The 23,929-nt window shown below is 41.9% G+C and overlaps 1 protein-coding gene across 3 annotated transcripts in view; it reads left to right on the forward strand.

The window, feature by feature from the left end:
• The window catches only part of PHEX (phosphate regulating endopeptidase X-linked), a 203,005-nt gene that overhangs the window by 92,403 nt on the left and 86,673 nt on the right, over positions 1-23,929 (forward strand). For all 3 annotated transcript variants that reach the window (XM_070502642.1, XM_070502641.1, XM_044764063.2), the window contains one exon: positions 4,081-4,182. In XM_070502642.1, coding sequence (XP_070358743.1) covers positions 4,081-4,182 — 102 coding nt within the window. The remainder of the gene's footprint in view (positions 1-4,080; positions 4,183-23,929) is intronic.

Raw genomic sequence — 23,929 nt, forward strand, 5'->3', positions numbered from 1 at the left:
GCTCTGCCTGTTTCTCTCTCCCTGGCCCCAAGCCTGGCAACTACTGATCTTTTTATTGTCTCCATAGTTTTGCCTTTTCCAGAATATTATATAGTTGGAATCATACAGAATGTATCCTTTTCAGATTGGTTTCTTTCACTTAGTAACGTGTGGGAGATCAGAATTGGCCACCCCAAAATGTGTCTCTTTGCCTTGATTATTTTTAAGAACGAAAGACTCTGAAAGAAACTTTGACCTCCCTCCTAACTGCTTAAATGAATTTAAGGTAGAAGGCCTGTTACAGGAAGGAGTTAATACCATAAGATAATTCTAGTGTGATATAGAATGTGTTTCTGAGTTGGCCCAGCAAACACTTGTTTAACAAACGTTTGCATTTCCATCTCTGTGTAAATTGCATTCCTCCCCTTTGGAAGTCCCTAATCACTACCCCCAACATCCTCTTCTGTCTTTAGCTGAAGATGATATTTAAAGTCGTGGCTTTGGCCATTCTGGTGAGCTGCTCAGTTTTCCTGGGTTTCTCCCATGTGTACATGTTATTAAACTTTGATTTTCTCTTGTTATTCTGTTTCATGTCAATTTAATTCTTGGACCAGTCAGAAGGACTTAGAGGGTAGAGGAATTGTCTTCCTCCCCTACATATGCACGTAAGGTTCTTCCATGTCTTCTCATGGTTTCGATTACTCATTTTGTTCTAGCACTGAATACTATTCCATTGCCTGGATGTACCACAGTTTGTTTATCTAATCACCTACTGAAGGACATCTTGGTTGCTTCCAAGATTTGGGAATTATAAATAAAGTTGCTATAAACATCCATGCATTCATGTGTAGGTTTTTGTGTGGATATAAGTTTCCACCTCCTTTGTGTAAATACTAAGGCGTGTGATTGCTGGATCATATGGTAAGAGTATGTTTAGTTTTGTAAAAAACTGCCAAACTGTCTTCCAAAATGGCTGTACCATTTTGCATTCCCACCAGCAATGAAGGAGAATTCTTGTTTCTCCACATTCTTGTCAGCACTTGATGTTGTCAATGTTGTGGATTTTGGCCGTTTTAATGGGTATATAGTGGTATCTCATTCTTGTTTTAGTTTGCATTTCCTTGATGACATGATGTGGAGCATCTTTTCATATGCTTACTTACCATCTGTATATCTTCTTCAGTGAAATGTCTGTTAAGGTCTTTGGCCCATTTTAAAATCAGTTTGTTTGCTTTCTTATTGTTGAGTTTCTATCGCTATTTAAACACAGTTGAATCTCACATGGTCAACAACCACCACCACAGCAGCAATAGCAGCATCAACAAGCAAATGCATACAACCCAAACCCAAAACCCACAGACCCCTCTCTGAACCCTACATCCACTTGTACCCTATATTTGCTTTCTCTCTTTCGTAGACTAACTCCTTGCCTCGGTTGTCCAGACTGGCCTCTATCCCAAGCCCTCTTTCTCTTCTAACAGTCCCAGTATTAGAAAATGGTGGCAGTATCCATCTAGTTGCTTGTACCTGAAGCCTTGGAATTAATCTGACTCTTCCCCCTTTCCTCCTCTCCTCACGTAAAATTAATCACCTGGTTCCATTAATTTGGTCACTGAATCTCTCACAAATCAATCCACCTGCTTCTTTCTATCCCTATTGCCCCTCCTTCGTTTGGGAAGATATTATTTCTCTCTGTCTCTCTCTTTTTTTTCTTTTGAGGAAGATTAGCCCTGAGCTAATATCTGCTGCCAATTCTCCTCTTTTTGTTGAGGAAGACTGGCCCTGAGCTAACATCCATGCCCATCTTCCTCTATATATGTGGGACACCTGCCACAGCGTGGCTCAACAAGCAGTACCTAGGTCAACACCCAGGATCCTAACTGGCGAACCCCAGGCCTCTGAAGCAGAACATGCCAAGTTAACTGCTGCGCCACCGGGCTGGCCCCTCTTTTTTTTTTTTTTAGATTGGCACCTGTGCTAACATCTGTTGTCAATCTTCTTTCTTTCTTTTTTTCCTTCTTTTCCCAAAGCCCCCCAGTACATGGTTGTATATTTTAGTTGTAGGTCCTTCTGGTTGTGCTATGTGCCATCAAGCATGGCTTGATAAGCGGTGCTGTGTCTGTGCCCAGGATCTGAACTGGTGAAACCCTTGGCCACCGAAGCGGAGTGTGGGAATTTAACCACTCGGCCATGGGGCCGGCCCCTATTTATCTTTTTATGTGAAGGTGATGGGCTGACTGATGTATGCTGCTGCATGATGAGGTCATACAGACTTAGGGGGGCTGGTGCCTGCACAGGCAAAGACCTAGTCCCTGGAGATTTCCTTGTCATTTTAACACCTTCCTTGTGTGGGTTTTCTATTTGAAGTGGTCACTTCTGCAGCTCTCTGTTGGTTCCCTTCTACTTTCCTGGCATTTTCCTCTGATTTTTGAGGGACACCTCTGTTGCTCCTGGAAGTTCTGAGCTCACGACTGTCATTTAGCTTTGTGGTCAGGTCCTGCCTCTGACCCTTCCTAGCTGTAAGAGCTGGAACAGATCATGGATTCTCTTGACTCTTCATTTCCTTATCTGTAAAATAAGTAGCTTCCCTTAGACACTGGGTCTCTACCCTGGCTGCACATTAGAATCACCCGGGGCGCTTTTAAAACTCCCAATGCCCAGGCCACACCCTGGGACAATGACGTCAGCACCCTGATGCTCAGGCCTCAAGATTCTTTAAAGCTCCCCCCAAAGATCCCAATGTGCAGACAAGGTTGAAAACCACTGATTTAATGATTTTAAAGGAACTTTGCTCTTCTGTCATTTCATGTTTTTTATCATGCCCCAATCCCAAATTGAGATGTCTATTCTTTTAATGTTTTTACTAAGTTGGGAAGAAATAGCTGTGAAGTACCCCCCCCCCCCACCATCTGCTGTTTGTTCTTATTTACATACGATGGAACCCAGCCCACTGATTTACAGCTCTGGTTCCCTTACAACTGTTATTGAACTGAAAACATAGCTTAAAACTTATTAAACAGAAAAAAATTATTTTGAGCTTCATGCAGACAATCCATTATAGAACCAAGGAAGCATCTAAACTTCTTTCCTTGTAGAATTAATGCTAAAAATGGATTTACAACCCCATAATCTCAAATGAAAACTTTAATTCTGCTGCCGAACCTAGTATTTATTTTTTCTTGAGTATCCCATTAGGAAAACGGAAGCACCTCTGCAGGAGGATGGAATTTCAAGGGGTTTCCACCCATAAACAGGCAGGCCCTCCCCAGACTTCTTTGTGTGGGCCTCTGAAATTAAGTGTTAGGATCTCTCTTTCCCAGGTCCTCTCTACTGACTCACAAATACTGGGAGAAAAGCCAGGGCAAACACATAATCAGTGTGGGTGTGGTCTCACTGTTGAAACACGTTGGAATAGGTCTTTCAGAAGACAGCCTTTCTGTAGCAGCCCCCTTTAGACCTACCATTTTAGATTTGAAATAACAAGACTTTTCTGAGCTGTGAGGGAGTAGGGAGGAGAGTAGGAAGATGACAGAGAACAGCCAAGCATTTGGTTTAACCACTGGCACTAAATTTGGAAGGAACTGGGGTCCTGACATAAGTCTGATTTATGTTGGGGAAATGTCCTTTGGGGTGCTGGCTTTTTCTGTTTCTGCCTGTTTCTCTGTTAACAGTATCTCTTTCAACTGTTCACTCACTTTATTCTGCAATATCTGTCTGAAACACACAGCCCATGCCTTTGCTTGTCTCTCTCAAACCCTTATTAAACTATTGAAATTAGTTGCTACCTTGATAAGGATGGGCTAATTTAGTAACTACGTGTAAATTATTAGTTAGTTATAACCTATGGCAAATTCCTTTCTCCATATAATCCTTTTACAACTGGGCCATCAAATTGTTCTTATGGAAAGAAATGGTTAGTTATCTTCTAACAGTATGGGAAAAAGGCGTTTTCCTGGGTGAAGAAGTGTTGCCAAAGCGTGGAGTGAAGCTGAAAGGAAACTCTTTCTCACCATGTTTAGCAATGAACTATTTCTTGAGGCCCAGAAAGCCTTGTCTGAAGCTCCTTGTTTCTGACCTGCCTCTTTGGGTATTTCCTTGTAGATGGAGGAATTAATTGAGGGTGTTCGCTGGGCCTTTATTGACATGCTGGAGAAAGAAAATGAGTGGATGGATACAGGGACAAAAATGAAAGCCAAAGAAAAGGTAAGGATTCCTTTTGATGAAAAAATACGACTTTTGGTTTAACAGATTTTCATGCTCAACGTTGACTGTGCAGTTGATTTTTATATTGACTGAGCTGTTGACTCCGATTGACCCTGGAGTTAGGTGTCTGTTTTGGAAAGTACATAGATTTCATCAGCAGGAGGTAAGAGAAAATAAGATCTGACTTTTTCTTTTTTCGAACTTCATTTTCAAACACCTTGTAATTCTGCCTTTCCTTCGCTCCTAATTGCCGTCTGTAAGAGCCACATGGCTTGCTGCCCAGCGAATTTTGCCATAAACCATCATTGGCTATGGCAGAATGCAGAGCAGTGGGAAGCCATGGGGAGCAGCTGGCAGAAGAGCCCTCAAGGTGCAAAGAAGAAAAACCCATATTGGCCATGTGTCCTTCTGCTCCACGCATGGTGTGTGCAAATGTCCTCGGGCAATTCTTTTCCTGTAACCAAGCAGATCTACTTCCTAACCCATCATTTTGCACAAATGATCCTAATAGCATCCTTATAAACTGCAGACCTGTGGTAAACCATTGTGTAGGAATACAAAAATATTTCCTAATAGAAGTGGACACTGGCTAAGCCTTGTAAAATTTTCTGGGAATAGGTGAAAAAAGTATTAGTAGCCATGCTGTTTGAAAGAAAAGAATGGGACCCATCTTGAATTCCAGGTATTCTGTTGGAGCTGGAGCTCGAGGGAGGAGGGAACACCTGCTACATTCTTACTGGAAGCTGCTCTGCAGCTGGGAGACTCTGAAATTAGGGGCGTTTCATCTTTAGAGAGGTATTTTTGAAACTTTCCTGACGATAGCAATCACCTGGGGGCCTGGACGCGCTATAGCTTTTTGGACTCCTCCCTAGCAAAGGCTGACTTAGTGGATTGAGGGTGCAGTCTGAACATTTGTGATTTTAACCCGTCTCCCTGGTGATTCTTATTGCTAGGCAGGCCCCAGGAACACTGCTTAGAGTCATACTGAGTCATGCTGAGCACAAACATTTTTGCCTTATGGTCAAGAAACAAAGAGGGAGAGGATTTTTAGGGCAGTGAAACTACTCTCCATGATACTATAATGGTGGATACATGTTACTATACATTTGTCCAAACCCATATAATGTACAGCACCAAGAGTCAGCCCTACTGTCAGCTATGGACTCGGGGTTACTATGATTTGCCAATGTAGGTTTATTGGTTGCAACAAATGCCCCACTCTGGTGGGGGATATTGATAATGGGGGAGGCTGTGCATGTGTGGGGGCAGGGGGCATATGGGAATGCTGTTCTTTATGCCCAATTTTGCTGTGAACCTACAATTGCTTTAAATAATAAAGTCTGTTAAAAAAGTAAAACATTCTGGGAATGCTTAACCTTGTTGAAATGAGTATGTGCAGAGGTTTAGCACAGATATTTTCTAGAGCTTTAATACTCCTGAGATAGATAAACATTGCCATAGATATTTTTGTCAATAGACATGAAAAGGCTGTTCAGTGTTTATAGTGGAAAAAGAACTTTGGTGGCCGAGGGTGGAGGGTAGCAGAGGAAGACAAAAGCTGAGTTTGACTTTTTTCCCCTTCGAGACTGTCTTAAGTCATGTAAAGAGCAAGCTGATGAAAGCCGGGAGTGCAGGGGCTGTGATGAGAAGCTCTCCAGATGGTAGATGAAACTTTTGGAACCAACACGTTGTTTTTTGAAGGCTTCACTTATTTGTTGAGCTAGCTTGTGATATCTGGAACAGAATGTGTCTTGTGCTGGGCAGGTGAGAGCTCAGTGTGTTGGGGGCTCTTGATCCTAGTCTGATTCCTCATGGACTGAGGGCAACCAGTGTGGAGAGTGGAGTGGAGTGGTGAGGAGTGTGTGCATGTTATGAATGGACAGATAGCAGGGCACTGTCCTGGAGACCGCAGTCAGTTCTTTAGGAAGTATGGCTGGTGATTGCCTCAGAGAGATCTTCTGAGTTGCGTAAGAGAGTGGGTATCTTATAGTTGGGCCTTCTAGGCAGGTGGCCCATGGGTCCTTCTTGAAGGAGGATTGTTCTTAGTCTTTCTAATATTAGGCACATTCCTGTTTGCCCCTTGAGTTGCTCTCCAGTCATGTTTTATTTCACTGAGAGCCATCACTTTTTCTTCTGAAAGTACTCTTTGAACACTCTGCTTTCTTTGAGCTGAGTTCTACTTGCCAGGAACTCAACTAGTTCCTTGACAGGTGCAAATATCAAAGGCAGTTGTCCTACTGGATCTCATCAGGTTCCCTGAGTATATCCTGTATTTAAGAGTTGAGAGCAGTTCCTTTGATAAAAGGCAAGGAAGAGGGAATGTTGTCCAAGAATTTTCAGCGGTTCTCCAAGGCAGTTGTGGCCTAGGATCCCGGAAGATGCAGATTTTCTTTTTCCAAATTAAATAAACATGCAGTTCTGGAAATGACCTCTCGGGGGAGCTCGTAGTACTCACAAAGACAACATTTAGGCTACCAAAGGCTTTTATGCAGCTTTCTGCTCTGGGGTTGTTTTTGAAAAATTATTTTTTTCTTGCCCTTTTTCTCTGCTGTCCTCGATTTGATTGCCTTTTAATAGTCAACAAGAAAGGAGAGGCTCTGCCTAATAATTCCTTGAATCTTAGATGGAAATCTCTGACAATCTTAGGGCTTTGTCTTTCTGATACTGAGTAGCCCCTGCATTAAGACAGGATTTGCCTGTGTTAGAAGTGGAGGTGAATAATTCGCCTGCTCTTCCTGGTATGACTTGGCACTGTTCTTTGGGCATGTGTTGTATGCAGTATATCACCCAGGCGGAAGATTTCTCATCAATAATAGTGCCCACACTGGGCCAATGCTGAGTCACTTGGCAACCCATTGGGAAAGCTGGAAAAATGTTCCAATTTGTGAGGGGGAGAAGCTTTTCTTTCCTTCACTGTGAAGCTCTGGACTGCAGCTAATTACAGCGCCTCCTAAGGGGTGTTGACCTCAGCATTCCCTAGTGACCTGCCTCCTGAGTGGGGAGGGTCTAGATACCTGCAATGGCCCGAGACCTAACATCTGGGCTTTTGTGGCAGTGACCTCGGTTTCAAAATGGAATCGTGGGGATGTGGCTTCGTCATGCTCTTCACTAGAGGTGATCACTTGTAAAAGATAAACAAGGATGCCTCTGCTCCCATCAAGGGTAAATTTGTTATCTCTGTCTCCCTGCCTTTCCCCTTTCATCTCTTAAGAGGTCATGAGTGTTTTTGTGTTGTGAAACCAACAGTGTCGGTTTCAACTGGAAATTTAGTATGCTGAAATAAGCACCAATTTTTGTTTAGGATTCTGTGTTCCCTGCAAGCATATGCTTTTATTGTAAACAAGCAGCAAAGAACAGGCGGCCTGTTATTTTTCTGGTTATCATAGCTGTTAAATGAATGTAAGGCTATACAAATTATTTTGGGGGGTGTCTTCTGGAAGATTTGCCTCTTCCAGAACAGAGTAGGAGGATCTCAAGGTCACTATGTAATGATTCTAAGGCCCAGCAGGAAGGGATGCAGCACTGCCTATGGCTGCCCTGCTGGCGGGAGCAGGGCTTGTGCTGGTGAGCTCTGTGTCGGATTAGGAGGAACAGTTTCCTCAGCTGGATTTGACTCTGTAGCCAAAAGCTGGATCTTTTCTGAAATGTTTCTTTGTTTGCGCTCTTTGCCCCTGGGACCTATGCTTGCCAGGCCACCCCCAGAGAAAAAGATCCCGAATTCCTAGGGAAGCAGCATCCTAAGGATGCTATGAGCAGCCTTAACCTTGGCCACAGCAGGTACAGAGGATTCCCAGGAAGTCTGCTGGTCCCAATCTCCACAGGCACGTGACCCGTAGGCACGGGCTCTGGGCAAGGTGGGAAGACTTTTCCTACAGAGGGCCAAATAAAAGTGTAGCTTACCTCTTTGGCTTTGTCTCTGTTGGGGAGGAAAAATAATCTTTTCTTCTACCCTTCTATCTTGACTGGGGCATGTGTAACAAAAGATAGAGTAACAAGAGAAAAACAAACAGAAGTTCATTAACATGTACATCTCATACATATGTGAGAGAAATTCAGAGAAATGAATAACTCAAAGAGGTGGCTTAGAACTCTAGCTTATATGGCATCTTTAACCAAGAAAAATAAATTTGTAGAGAAATGATAAGACAAAGGAAACCAGTTTTAGACTTCTAAGGGCAGCAGATTATGGGAAGGTAAACATACAGGAAACTAATGGTAGATACAGGCTCGTTAGTAGAGTTTGGATGTGGATTCCTCTGGCACTGTCTCCAGACTGATAGGACCTAAAGTTGTCTCTAGTGATTCGCTTTTGTACTTCCAGATAGCGGAGGAAGGACAATTTGAGAATTTATGCCCTGCTTTTTAGGCAAACCGGAGGAGGGCAGGAACTTTTCTTGTATCTGCTGCGTCTCATTTGCCTTCAGCTCAAGATAATTTTTATGTCAGAGAAGCATATTTTAGGGTGACATTCTGGTTTCCTTTATCTTTAAGCTCTGCCCAACCCTAAGTATTGGATTTTCCCCAGGTATCCAGTCTGTACCATGTTGTGCCCTGCCCACATCCCCAGCCCAGTGGTTCTCAAGGTGCGCTTCCAGACCAGCAGCAGTAGCCTCTCCTGGGGACTCGTTAGAGATGCAAATTCTTGGGATCACCCCAGAGCTGCTGAGCTCAGGGAGTGGACCACTGCCCTTGCAATTACCATTTCACTGCACACCTATTTGACTTCCAGCTGCCAGCACCTGCATTTTGTCTAAGAGCTTTCGCTTCCCCCTGGAGCCCACTATGCCACTCACACAGAGGGCCCAAAGGCCTGGGGAATGAGCACACCAATGATTGGTGAGAGTTGCCATGTATGTGCCCCAGCTTCCTCCTCCCTTGGGTGCGTGTTCTGCAGAGCTCCTGGAGTTTCCCCAGTGGGGTAAGCTCCAGTTGCTCACACTGACAGCTGGCTCAGTAAGATCCCCTTGTTGACTGCCTGTCTTTCTCTGCTCCCTTTCCCAGTCCCCCACTTGTGTTTGGTGTTTCTTTCACCTCCCCAATGAACTGCTTGCACTCAAATCCTTGTCTTGTGGTCTGCTCCTGGGGACTCTCTAACTAGGACACAGCTCCTGGGGTATGCATTCTTCTCATCGTTCCTCGCCTTAAGGTGACAACACATGTCACTGCATCTGGATGCTAGCACCACTTCAGCAAATTCAATTCCACAAACATTTCCAGAACTGATAATGTGCCAGGTGCTGGAGCAGGAGCTGTGGATTCAGAGAAGATCAGCTGCAGTCCTTTTTCTGCAATGGCTTGCACACTCTTAGGAGAGCACAACAGTGACACGGGTGCCAGGCAGATGGGGAGGAGTTAATGTAATGGAGACACAAAGTGGTCCTGGGAGTCTAGCGGAGGGACCCTCAAAGGAGTCCAAACACACTGTGTGGGGACACCTGACCTGGGGAATGCCCACTCTGCCCCTTCTCTCTTCCTGCTCACTGCCCGTGTCCCTGGAGCCTGTGGGCAGGGCTTCCTCTGGCTCTTCCTTACTTACTGATCCCAACAACTCTGCATCCAGCTGTCACTTTTCCTTGGTAGCTTCCCTCCTGCTTCATCTCCTATTCCTTTTAAATTGTTTTGTAGAAGAAAAGAAAGGGAAGGGCTTTTGTCAAACTGTCTCCTGCCCTTCCCTGTTACAGATTCAAGCCTGTTTGCATAACTTCTGAAGAATGCAGTCACCCCAGCTCCTGCCTCCACTCCAGTACTCACCCAGGGACACACGGGGACTGACAAAACAGCATATAAACCATCTTTTGGGATCCTTGCTCCACTCCCTCTAGATCCCTGGCTCATAGATGCTGCCATCTTGAGTTTGCTGGCACTTTCTGGCTCCATGTCTCTCCATCTCTCTCACACGCACATACAGGCCAAGGTAGTGGCCTTACTACTTGTATTTCCTCTCCCTCACTGTGGCCTCAATGGAAATTACAGAGGTTAAGACTCTGGAGAAAGACTGCCTAGGCTCAGAGCCAACGTCTACCCCTTATTAGCTGTGTGACTCTTTGGAAATGACTTAACCTCTCTGACCCTCAGTTTTCATGTCTGTAAAATGGGGAGATTGGTACCTACCTCAGAGATTTGTTATGAGGAGTTAATATACCTAAGGTACTTAGAAGAGCGCCTGGAGCATGAGAAAGGCTAAGTGTGTTCAGCTGTTTCTTCCAAACTGCTGTCCTGTGCAAGAGGGGAAACTTTGGCCTCACTGGCTGGCCAGAGGAGAGAGATGGGAAGTGAGGATCTATGTGTGTATCCGGGTCATTGTGTTTTCGTCTGGGTTAGGAAGGTGGGTGACATAAAACCATGGTCTCTGAGGTCCCTCTCACCCCTCAGGTGCTCTGATGCTCCATGTCAGAACACTGGGCTTTTCTTTACTGCCTCACCCCCAACCCCTGCAGGGCAGTTAATAGTGAGCAGCCCCTGCTGAGAGGGTGATGAGGGGGAGTGGTACATTGCTTTTCTCTCTGTGGATTTTGGATTTTCTGGTTTTGACCAAATTCAGCATTATCTTTGTGATACATATTTTAAAACCAGCCCTGGTGGTCAGTGGTGAAGATTCAGCGCTCTCATTGCCCCAGCCTGGGTTCGTTTTCTGGTCAGGAAACCAACCACCCATACTGTGGTGGCTCCATGTTGCTGTGACGCTATGCCACGGGTATTTCAAATACCAGCAGGGTCACCCATGGGGGACAGGTTTCATTGGAGCTTCCAGACTAAGACAGACTAGGAAGAAGGACCTGGCCACCCACTTCTGAAAAAATTGGCCACAAAAACCCTATGAATAGCAGTGGAGCATTGTCTGGTAGAGCGCTGGAAGGTGAGAGGATGGCGCAAAAAGGCCTGATAGGGTTCTGCTCTGCTGTGCACAGGGTCGCTAGGAATCCGAATCAACTCAATGGCACTAACAACAAATGTATTTTAAACACAAAGGCAAATATTTGGTGGAAGTAGGAGTTTGCTGCATATACTTATCAAAGGCATGTTATACCTGATACCTTATTGGAGTGAGTTTACTGTAATTGAGTTTTGGTATTCTAGAGCCTCATGGAAATATTGTTTTGGGTGATGCTATAGGTCACTGGTTCTCACATTTGAGGTGCATCAGCACCATCTGGAGGGCTTGTTAAAACACGAATTTCCAGGCTCTGCACCCAAGGTTTCTGAGTCAGTAGCTCTGAGGTGGGGCCCAGGGATTTGCATTTCTGACAAGTTCTTGGTGATGGTATTGATCTGAGGCCAACGCTTTGAGAACTCTAGGTGATTACAAGTGAAAATCCCCTTGCACCGAGGCTGTGTTACTAGAACTAGCTAATGTTTATTAAGTGAGTTTTTTGATGTAGAGCCGAAGGCTCCTTCTTGGTCACTTCAACCCCTTGACGCTATGTCTGTTCTCAGGAACTATGCAGAATATGTCTTCCACATAAGAGCCCTTCCAGTATTTGAAGATGTTTAAATATTTTTCTCTTTCAGATGAAACATAGCCAGGGTTCCTCATTAAATTAACAAACATTATATGCCAGGCTAGATGTTCTAAATGCTTTACAAATATTAACTACCTCAATGTCATGATATCCATATGAGGTAGGTCAAATTATTTCATTTTACAGATGAGGAGACTGAAGCACAGAGAGGGCAAGCAAGCTTGCCTAAGGTCACACAGCCACTGGGTGGAAGAGCTGACACTCCGTGCCTAACAGTCTGGCTTCACAGTCTATGCTTTTATTCACAATGCCAGTGGGTCTCTAAGTGTGGTCCTCAGACTAGCAGCATCAGCATCACCTAGGAGCTAGCTAGAAATGCAGATTCTGATCTATAGGATCAGAAACTCTGGGAGAAGACCCAGGCATCTGCATTTTAATAAGCTCTCCGGGTGATTCTGATGCAGCCAAAGTGTGGGAATCACTGCTCTCTGCTGTGGTTCTGATGCCTCATCCTGCTGGCTGCTCTCCAGGTTTCAACATCTTTTTTTAAAGCTCAAGTTCAAAGCTGAACACAATATTCTAGATATAGTCCAACTCACACAGCACAATGGGAATATTATTACTGCCTTTGTTTTGCATACAAATTATATTAAGAAATCCGAGGTTTATACTATGGCTATCTTTTCCCCTCAGCCATGTCACTGTTGGCTCATAATGAATTTACAGTCAGTTAATTTCTAAGTCTTTTTTTTTTTTTAATTCCACAGGAACTGTTGTTAAGCCCTATTACTCCAGTCCTAAACTTGGCTTTTTTTTAAACCCTCATCCCAGAACTTCACATTTATTCTTACTAAATCTATTTAGATTTGGTTCATGGCTCTGACTTTTAAAAGATGTATTTCTGGATCTTCTGTATGTTTATTATTTTTGTTATAAAAAAATCTATGCTCATTAAAGAATATCTGGAAGGTAAAGTAAAAGAGTAGAAAGACAAAAATCATTGCTAGTCCCATCATCCAAACATACCCACTGCTAACATTTTGATGTATTACATTGGTTTTTTCCCTATACATAGGCTTGAATAATACTTTAGATATAAATTTGATTCCTTCTTTTTTCTCTTAACATTTATATAATAACCATTTCTCCTATGACTACATATTCTTTATAAAAGAATTTTCACTCTTAATGCATGTTCTTCCAATGGTTGTACAGGAGATTATGTAAACATTTCTCCATGGTTGGGTATTTAGGTTGTGTTATTGCTGATATGACTATGATAAACACCTTGTGCATAATGCTTTCCCCCCAAATTTCAGACTAATTCTGCAGAATGGCATCCCAAAAGACCTTTAAAAATCTCATCTGTCACTCAGTGTATCAACTACTGTCTCAACCTCTGTATCATTCATGATTTGATAAATCTGCTTTTTGGTTTGTGTTTCTGGGTTATTAATGACCATGCTCGCACAGTGAAACTGGAATCTGCCTATTTGCTCATCCTTTGGAGACTCCTTCCAGATTCATCTACTGAGCAGATTCATGGAGAACCTGCTCTGTGGCAGGTCTTTTGTTAGGTGCTAATCAATTCACTAACCAATAGGTTTTTAGTCCAGTTCTATTTTGCACAATTCCATGGAACTGTCTTCTGATTTCTCCATTTTGCCTGCAAAGAGATCATGGGATAGGAAGCAGTGCTTTGATATAATCTAGTTATACTGTGTTTAGAGCTTTCCCTGATTTACTAGTCTATTGTTCTATTAAAAAGTGGAAACTCAATGAAACTGAAGAAACATTCACTGGGCTCCCATTTTTCCTAAGGTCCAGTATATCCTCAGTGCAAGTTACATGGTTCCATGGGGTGTAGCCAGCTATTCAGATTCCCAAACCAGAGATCTCAATCTTCTCTCCCAGCCGACCATAAGGCTTCAAATCCTGTTGTCTTTTTTCCAAACAACTTTCAAATCTTTGCCATTTCTGTTTGCATAGTTCTTTCCTCCCTTATCTTCTCATCCTTTTTTTTCTTATTTTTTTTTTATTCAGGTGAAATTCACATAACATAAAGTTAACCATTCTGAAGTGTATAATTCAATGGCATTTAGTACATTCACAATATTGTGAAACCACTACCTCTATGTAGTTCTAAAACATCTTTATCACCCCAAGGACACTTCATACCCATTAAGCAGCCAGTCCTCGTTCTTTCCTTCCACCAGCCTCAGGCAACCACCAATCTGCTTTTTGTCTCTATGAATTTACCTATTCTGGATATTTCATATAAATGGAATCATATAATATGTAGCCTTTTGTGTCTGGCTTCTTTCACTTAGCGTAATGTTGTCTAGGTTCATCCATGTTGTAACATATATCCACTCATCCTTTTTAATCCATTTCCCTGTTTATAGTCTTGCAAAGAGAATAAGCATTTCTGATAGTGAGGTCTTTCCTATGTTCTCAGAACTTTTGAAATAGCATCATAGTGTTTATTCATAATTGAAAAACTCTGCCCCCAAAATAAAGATTATTGAATTGAAGTGACCCTTGTAAGGGGAAGAATTGTGGCTGGCTGGTTTTTTCTTGTGTGCTCAGAACCTAACGTGGCTTGGCACTCCCTTCTTTGGCCATTGAACAGTCCTTAGTAAAAAGCATGGCTCCACCAAACACGTAGCTAAGATGCACATTTTTGGGGGCCTCAGTTTCGTCACCCACAAAATGAGAAATATACTCCTGTTTTCACAGTGTTTGGGAGGATTAAACAAGTAGTATATATACAGTGACTAGCGAAGAGCAAATGCTTGGAATTAGTAAGATGACATGTTCATTTTTTCCTAAGTTTCCTCTTATTTCTCCCTCACCAAATAATGTAATGTTCCATTACAGTCTCCTAAAATTGGGAAAGAAAGGTTGATGTGAATTATATTGTTTTTCTTGGGTTCGAGGTACAAAGTCGACTTTTATTAACCTTGATTCTGTTCAATATTTTAAAATATTTTATTATGGAAATTTTTAAATGTGGACAAGTGTACATAAGAAACCCCCACGTCTTCATCGCCCAGCCTCACCAGTGAGCAATATTTGCCATTCTGATTTCATCTACTCCCCACCTCAACTGTTTTTATGCTTAAGAATTCTAAAGCTAATTCCAGACATTATTTTACTATAAACATGTCAGTATGTATCTCCAACAGATAAGGATTTTTTAAAATGCCCTTAACATACCCAACAATTTTAACAACAATACCTCATTAATTAGTAACCTGTGTGCAATTTGCTGTAATTATCTCAAAAAAATTTTAAACAGGTGGCTCAAATCAGTATCCAAACAAGGTATACATATTGCAGTTAATAGGTCCATCTTTTAAGGTGTTTAAAATTTTAAGAGCTCCGCTCCCCTTTATCCATGAAATTTGTTTTAGAAATTGTATTATTTGGTAGAATTTTCAACAATCTTGATTTGGCTGATTATATCCTGTTGTTGTCTTTTAACATATTCTTTTGTTCCTTGCATTTCCTATAAATTGGTAGTGAAATTTAGAGGTTTGGTTAGATTCAGGTTCAGTTTTCTTTAGGCGAGAAGACTTTGTGGGCAGTGCTTTGTGCTTCCTGTTGCAGTCCACCAAGAGGCACACGATGTCAGGTTGTCCCACTTCCACTGAAGAGTTCAGGTGTTGTCAGCCTGATCCTGCCATTTTAACTTCCCCATCAACCTTTCACCTCCGGTGGGCGGAGATCCTCTCTCTTGGCTATGCCTTAGAATCAGCCTAGGAGCTTAAAAAATCCTAATGCTCAGGCCACTCCCCAGACCAATGACATCAGACTCTCTAGGGGTGGGACCCAGGCATCAGCATATTTTAAAGTTCCCCAGGAGGTACAAATGTGCAGCCAGGGTTGAAAACTGTTTTAGTAGTTTTTGTGGCCATTCATATTATTGAATAGATACATGAATTCATTAGGGGCTGCAACTGGTGATTTTCAAAGTCTATCATTCTTTCTGTATTTGTTAGCTGGACTTTTTCTATACAAAAGAATTTTGTCTCATCAACCACTTGATTATGCTGACACATAGTTTATAAACTGATATAAACTGCTGAAAGGCAGCATAAGTTTCTGTTTTTCTCTTTATTTATTAATTTTCACGAGTTGGTGCCCTAGTACTTCCAAAGGTTCCAAAGCAGTTTTTTAGTGTCGTGATGAACTCAGGGAATTTTATGTGTTTGATTTGTTTAAATTCGTTACAATCGTTATTTTATTTTTGGCTCAAATTGTTATATATTGGCCAACTTGAGGCTCTTCCTTTAGGGAATTTTGACATGACTCCAGTTGTTTTTGACAGCATCTTTGCTTCCCGGCACAACAAGATATCCTCTTTAATGTTTGACTTCTCTTTAATCACTAACTGTTTTGAACAATTTATAAATCAGTGCCTTAATTAGTTCTTCCACCAATGAGCAATATATTGACTTTTTATTTGTCTTGAGGGAGGAGAGAGGCTCCTAACCAACTTGAAATACAGAGTTTCGGTGATAAGCAAATGTGCAGACATATGGGTGAGGGGTTGATGTGAATTATCGTTTGTAAGGGACATTAGCTCATGTTAGTGGACATTCATGTAATATGTACTCTATCGTTTTTGAAAATTTCTGTAGTGTTGCATTCTCAATGTTGATCATCAAGAATATGAATAAGCGTATAACCAGTGTATGACCTTTCCATACATTAAAAGAAAACAATGCTAGTGTCGAGGAACAGAACTAATTTGAACAATGTGGAACAATGGAACTATATTAAAAGGTGAAACTTGGAATAGTAAATATTTAAAAATTTTGACAATGTCAGCAAGCAGTAACAATTTAGATGTGGCGCTGTAGAAGTATTTAGTTTTTAAGTGTATATTAGGAGTTACTTTGGATTGAGGGATTTGTTGGTGGTAGGACTTAGAAAGCAACTGGGAAATACCACAATAGCCTCAGAGTGAAATTCCAGAGGCCCAAAGCAGAGAGCTGCTTTTTAAAAATTATGGAGAATATTTATTACTTTTATTAATGGGATCACTAGGGGCGGTTTAATGCCTGTCTTTATTATATTTTGGTCCAAATTCATATCGAGTATATTAGAAATTCACTTAAAAATACATATTTGGTTTAATAAAAAGAATTAGTTTTGATATATTGATTTTTTATTTCACGAGAAAAGAGTCCATGAGGAATGTTTGAGTTCTCTGTGTATATTTTGTGATGCTCCTCCTCTTTGGCCCAAGATGAAGCTAATAGCTACGATGTGTCTGCTTATCTGCTATCTCTGGGGTGGTGTCTGCTGCTGTCAGCAGCTCCCTTCTTATCTGGCTGCTGGTCCTGCTCAGTCAGTTGTACAGGAATGTCAGTTCCATTAATAACCCGAGGGCCGGACAGGCAGATAGTGGGAAATGGGTGAAGAGAGAGAAATTGTATTTAACCCGGTCTTCTGAGTTGTCATTTTCTAGACCTTAGCATACTGGGTAAAGACAGGCTGAGGGTGTGACAGCAAATTCACTTCTGACAGAATCTTATTTGTGAACTGGAGAAACAGCCTGATACCAAGAGAAGAAAAAGTGAAAGAAACTGGGGGGAAAAAAGATAAACATTTGGGGTTAGGAAAGTTGGAGGAAGCAGTGCTCGGAAGAAATGGCATGACCAAAGTATTCTGATAGAAGCACTGACAACTTTGCAAAATAAACTTCATTTTGATTTTAGATATTATCATTCTTGACGTTTCAAATTAGCAAAATTTCTTTTCTTTTAAAATGGAATTTATGGAAGGATTGATTCCTCATAGAGGGTTTTGGAGTTTCGTGCTGTTTGTTTCGGTTCTGGATCAGTCAGAGATTGCCAGAGGGAAGAGAGCATATTTTAATTTTCTTCATGCAGGTAGAATGACTCACCTGCTGCAGTGGTCTGTGTTTGGGTTATCTGTTGCTGCGTAACAAACCACCCAAAACCTGGTGGCTTAAAACAGCAAGTATTTCATTATGTCTAATGATTCTGTGGGTTGGCTGGGGCTCGGGTGGGTGGCTCGTCTGCTGGTCTCACCTTGAGTCTCTGGGCAGTTGCAGTCAGATGGTGGCTATGCCTGGACGTCTGAGGTGGCTTCTTCACTTGTGTCTGCCACCTCAGTGTTCTTCACGTGGCCTCTTTCTCCGCAGGGTACTGTGGTACTCTTACAGGGGGGCTAAGGGTTCCAAGAGGAAGGAAGCAGAAGCTGCTGGTCGTCTTAAGGTCTGGGCTCAGAAGTCTCAGAATGTTTCTTGTGGTACATTCTCTTGACCAAAGCCAGGGACAAGGCCAGTCCGTATTCAGGGGCAGGAGAAAGACTCCATCTCTTGACGTGAGGTGTGTGCAGTGCGAGCACAGGGGGAGGGGAGGTGTTGTTGGCAGCCATCTTTGGAAACTACCTACCTATAATCTGTACCCTTTGCCTCTCTCATCTGTTTTCAGTTTTTCATTGTTTACATTTGAGGATTTTGAACTATCTTTACCCGCTCTCTTTAACACCTGACCACTGAGTGTCATTAAATTTTTTTCCTACTTTTCTGTTTAGTTGGTGAGATTGTTTCCTATTATTGACTGATTTTTTTTTCTGCTTAGTTCAAGACCAGTATATACATTTACTCATAGAACTATTTGAGTGGACCTAATTATTGCTGAACTGTGTTGGGGAAAAGACTCAGCCTCAGGCTGGGGGACCTTCCTGCATAGGTGTAAGAAATTCCTACTAGGTTTTAGGGCCCAGAACTAGACTAGGTTGTAAGGGACCCAACCCCATCCTAGTGGACAAATCATTTTTTTCCAGTTTTACATTTGAATTCCCTAGTAAATAAACTTAAGTTTCAGTATAGGCACCCCTGACACTGACTTTCTGTACTTTATAGCCAAAGACTCTCAGCGTTGGGAAGGGCCCTGCTTCACTCTGTGTCCTTGCTGACCTAAGGGAAAGGGGACAGATCTGCCACCTTTGTATATTCCAGTGTTCCCAGCACTGAAGTCACTGTGCAGGCTGACGAGAACCTTCTCCAGGGGTCTGTAAGGATTAAACTAATGAGCCAAATGGACCTGTCCCAGAGCAGAGCAGAGTCAAGGACGGCACTGAAGTTGTGTTCTTTAGGGTCGCAGAACATAGCCTTTGCTTAATTCTGATGTTAAGTTGTAAAACAAATTTACAAGTTTATGTAATAATTTGGCTTATTCTTCCAGCCTTTTGAAAATGAAAGTTAGGGTTTGGCAGAATAGCTTATATAGATCTGTAGTAAGTCATGTTCTAGTGAGGTCCTGTGAGTTGTCCAAAGTAATTTCTGATTTCTATTGAAAATTACTCACAGAAAAGGAGCTCATTGGAGAGAGCATTTTTGAAATGAGAAAACTTGACAGGGTAGAAAAGGAGAAAGTCTCTTCTCCCTCCTTTTCTCTACCCTCTTCCCAAACCCTCCCTAAGCATTGGTTGCTTATTTGAGTGTCCTCTATCAGCATCTAATGAGAGCAAGAGCTATGTGGCATGCCACATGGCCTTGTGAGGAGGAGTTGGCACCTCCTGCAAACTTTCAAGCCTGGAGTTACCTCAGACCCAGGTCATTAGTATTTAAAAAAAACCCAAAAGCAAAACCAAAAAACTCCTCAGATGTTTCCAATAAGCAGCCAAGTTTGAGAAGCAGAGCCCTATTAGAATAGTGCTGTTCAAACTTGAATGTGCATGCCAGTCTCCCAGAGACCTTGTTACAATGCAGATTCTTAGTAAGTTTGGATTGGAGCCTGAGATTCTGCGTTTCAACCAAGCTCCCAGGTGAGGCTGATGCCCCTGGACCACACTTTGAATAGTGAGAGTGTAGAGCAGGAATTGGCAAACTTTTCATGTAAACAACCAGATAGTAAATATTTTGGGCTTTGCAGGCCATGTAGTCTCTGCTGTAGTGACTCAAATCTACTGTTGTAGCATGGATGCAGCCATAGACAATATGTGAACTAATGGGCATGACTGTGTGTCAATAAAAGTTTATTTACAAAAACAGTCAGCAGCTGGAATTTTACCTGCAGGCCATGGCTTGCTGACCTGGTCTAGAGCATTCCTAATCTCAAGTTTTTGACCAACACCTTTTTGCTCTTCTCTCTTGTTGGGCTGAATCTTGAGTAAGAATTAAGTGGTTTTGTAAGAGGTTACTCGATGGCTTTGTTGAATGATGAATAATTGATGATGACATTTAGCCTGCTGTTTACAAACAGCCCACGTTGTCCCTTGGCTGTGGCTCATTGCTTTGCCTTGAGTATGGATGGCATTTCTGATTTCCTTCCCTAGACTACCTTTTCAGAGGTAGAGCAAAACAGAGCTGGGATTTGTTCAAAAATGTGGCCCATGGGCATCCCAGAATAAATAACCAGGTCTGAACTGTGGAGGCAGCAGGTGGCTTTGGGTTGCATTTCCTTTATCTGTCTTCCAGGACTCACCTCTGGAGTTTAGTCTGAAGGGATGGAGGCCGGTATTCTGGCTATCTGAGAGACAGAGAGCATCAGAGCACTTGGATCCATGCAATTCACATTGACATGTGTGATACCCATAGGTATGGATATTATGGCAGCAGAAAGTTATATGTTGCTGATAATATATTCTGACAGCAGATATTGCAGGATCAAGCTGTCGGTTTTGGGGGATCCAAATTCAGAACCAAGGACTCATTTCTCAGAAGGCTCGTGTTTTACCTCATGGGCTTCTGGGGTAAGGTACAAGGTTCTTGGTCTGCTGCGTATGGTATGTTCCTGCATTTCTAAACCCAAAGCCAGTCAAAGTTGAGTTTCAGGAAAGTTTTGAGTTTAACTGATTCAAAACCGAAACTGGCTCTCATTTGTCTTTGTGATGGTGCAAAGGTCCCTAAGGGAAAGATGTTATTCCTCTTTGGAAATGGGAGGATGAGGGCCAGAAATCCTTGGGCCAGGGATGCTCACGATAGTGTCCATTTCTCGGGGTAGTTTTTGGCAGTGAATCTCGATGAGATCAACAACCTTCTCTCCCTGGGGTCCCATTCCCTGGAACCTCTCTTCTGGTGAAATCTCATTTACCTCCTTACCTTGACTAGTCTGAACAATAGATGTTCCGATATTTCCAGACTGGAAATACTTTCTTGTCTTTTGTTTTCAGTTTTGACCTCCCCTCTTAGCTAAGTCTTGGTCTGCCAGGGGCTCTCCGTCAAAGTTTAGTCCCACTTGTGTCCAGAACCAAAAGCTCAATGGTATGGTTTTTAGGGAGGGACAGAGAACTTCTTAGAAAGTTGGATGTGTCTTGCTATTCTTACAGCTGAAAATGTTTTTTGTCTTGGCATGTTGAATATGGTTACTGATGCAGAGGTGGTCTATACATTACACATTATTCAGTTCATTTGGATGTATAAAAATGAATAATGTTTATATAATAGAATATTATTTTTCATCCCTCAAAAGACAGTGTATGTTTGGAAAACATGTGGGCTTTTTGAAGTCAGGTTAAGGCTAAATTAATCCAGGTTAAGAAGCTGGTTTTGGCCCTTATTGCCTGTAGGACTTGGGGAGAGTTATTTTCCCTTTCTGAGTCTCAGCTCCTTCAGCTGTGAATTGGGGATGGTCTGTACCCACCTGGTGGAGTTAAGGTAAAATTTAGATCTGATGAGGAAGTGAAGCACTTAGCCCAGTACCTGGCCCATAGGAGGGGTTCAGTGAAGAGCATTACTTTTGTTATTATTAAAAATGTTATTTCTATTGTTACTAATTCTGTTTATCTCTGAGATGTCCTCTTTGAAGATGACCTTTTCATAAGGTCCTTCTGTTCACGTCCCATCCCATGCTCTCCATTCTTCTAGTGGGCTTTTTTTTCTTGGCATCCCATTATCCATATGTGACCAACTGTGGACTCCTTGAGGACAGGAGTGCAATTTATTAAACTGTGTATCTCAACTCCTGCTACACACAACAACATGGATTGAATTTCACAGATGTACTGTTGAGTGAAAGAAGCCAGACACCAACAAGTACACACTTTTTTTGAAGTTCAAGAACAGGCAAAGCTAATCTCTGGAGCCTAGAGGTCAGAATAGTGGTTATCTTGGGGGTGGAGGGGTTATTGACTGGTAAGGCACCCAGGGGAGCCTTCTGGGTGCTATAAATGTTTTTAAATCTTATCTCAGAGTTACTAACACAGGCATGTGTGTGTGCATTTAAAAGTATCTTTGATTTGTACACTTAATATTTGTTTACTTTGTGTATGTTATAACTCAATAAAAATTTGAAAAGATGCTTTCCAGTCTGCAGCGCTTATTTGGCAATTAGAAGTCATTCAGGGCTGGCCCGGTGGTGCAGTGGTTAAGTGCGCACATTCTGCTTCTCGGCGCCCTGGGGTTCACCGGTTTGGATCCCAGGTGCGGACATGGCACCGCTTGGCATGCCATGCTGTGGTAGGCGTCCCACATATAAAGTAGAGGAAGATGGGCATGGATGTTAGCTCAGGCCCAGGCTTCCTCAGCAAAAAAGAGGAGGACTGGCAGTAGTTAGCTCAGGGCTAATCTTCCTCAAAAAAAACCCAGTCATTCAATATAAGGCAGACTATTGAATGGATGTTATGATGAAAAAAGTGGAGAGTCTTTTTTTAAAAGATTTTTTCATTTTATTTTTTTATTACAGTGACATTGGTTTATAATATATAAATTTCAAGTGTACATCATTATATTTTATTTCTGTGTAGATTACACCGTAGTCACCACCCAAAGACTAATTACAGTCATCACCACACACATGTGCCTATCTCCCCTTTCACCCTCCTCCCTACCCCCTTCCTCTCCTGTAACCACCAATCCAATCTCTGTCTCTGTGTGTGTGTTTGTTGTTGTTTTTATCTTCTACTTATGAGTGAGATCATACGGTATTTGACTTTCTCCTTCTGACTTATTTCGCTTAGCATAATAGTGTCAAGACCCATCTGTGTTGTCACAAATGGTCAGATTTCATCATTTTTTATGGCTGAGTGGTATTTCATTGAGTATGTATACCACATGTTCTTTATCCGTTTGTCCCTTGTTGGGCACCTAGGTTGCTTCTAAGTCTTGGCTATTGTGAATAATGCTGCAGTGAACTAGGGGTGCATGTATCTGTACGCATTCGTGTTTTCATGTTCTTTGTGTAAATACACAGCAGTGGAATAGCTGGATCTTAAGGTAGTTCTATTCTTAATTTTTTGAGGAATCTCCATACTATTTTCCATAGTGGTTGCACCAGTTTGCACTCCTACCAGCAGTGTATGAGGGTTCCCTTCTCTCCACATCCTCTCCATCACTCGTTATTTCCTGTCTTGTTAATTATAGCCATTCTGACAGGCATGAGATGATATCTCATTGTAGTTTTGATGTACGTTTCCCTAATAATTAGTAGTATTGAACACCTTTTCATGTGCCTGTTGGCCATCTGTATATCTTCTTTGGAGAAATGTCTATTCAGGTCTTTTGCCCATTTTGTAATTGGGTTGTTAGCTTTTTTTTTGGTGAGATGTGTGAGTTCTTTATATTTTTTAGATATTCTCCCCTTATCAGATATATCGTTTGCAAATATCTTCTCCCAACTGTTAGGCTTTTTGTTTTGTCGATGGTTTCCTTTGCTGTGCAGAAGCTTTTTGGTTTGATGTAGTCCCATTTGTTTATTTTTTCTATTTCTCTTGCCCTGGTCAGACATGGTACTTGAAAATATGTTGCTAAGACCCATGTCAAAGAGCGTACTGTTTTCTTCTAGAAGTTTCATGGTTTCAGGTCTTACATGCAAGTTTTTAATCCATTTTGAGCTAATTTTTGTGTATGGTGTAAGATAGTGGTTGACTTTCATTCTTTTGCATGTGGCTGTCCAATTTTCCCACCACCATTTATTGAAGAGACTTTCCTTTCTCCATTGTATGTTCTTGGCTACCTTGTCCAAAATTAGCTGTCCATAAATGTGTGGGTTTATTTCTGGGCTCTTGATTCTGTTCTGTTGATCAGTGTGTCTGTTTCTTTGCCAGTACCATGCTATTTTGGTGACTATAGCTTTGTAGTATATTTTGAAACGAGGGAGTGTGATACCTCCAGCTTTGTTCTTTTTTCTCAGGATCTCTTTGGTTATTTAGGGTCTTTTGTTATTCCATATACATTTTAGGATTCTTTGTTTTATTTCTGTGAAAAATGTTCTTGAAACTTTGACAGGGATTGCATTGAATCTGTAGATTGCTTTAGAAAGTATGGACATTTTAACTACGTTAATTCTTCCAATCTAAGAGCACAG

The sequence above is a fragment of the Equus asinus genome, chromosome X (genome assembly GCF_041296235.1).
Source record: "Equus asinus isolate D_3611 breed Donkey chromosome X, EquAss-T2T_v2, whole genome shotgun sequence".
Lineage (NCBI taxonomy): Eukaryota > Metazoa > Chordata > Mammalia > Perissodactyla > Equidae > Equus > Equus asinus.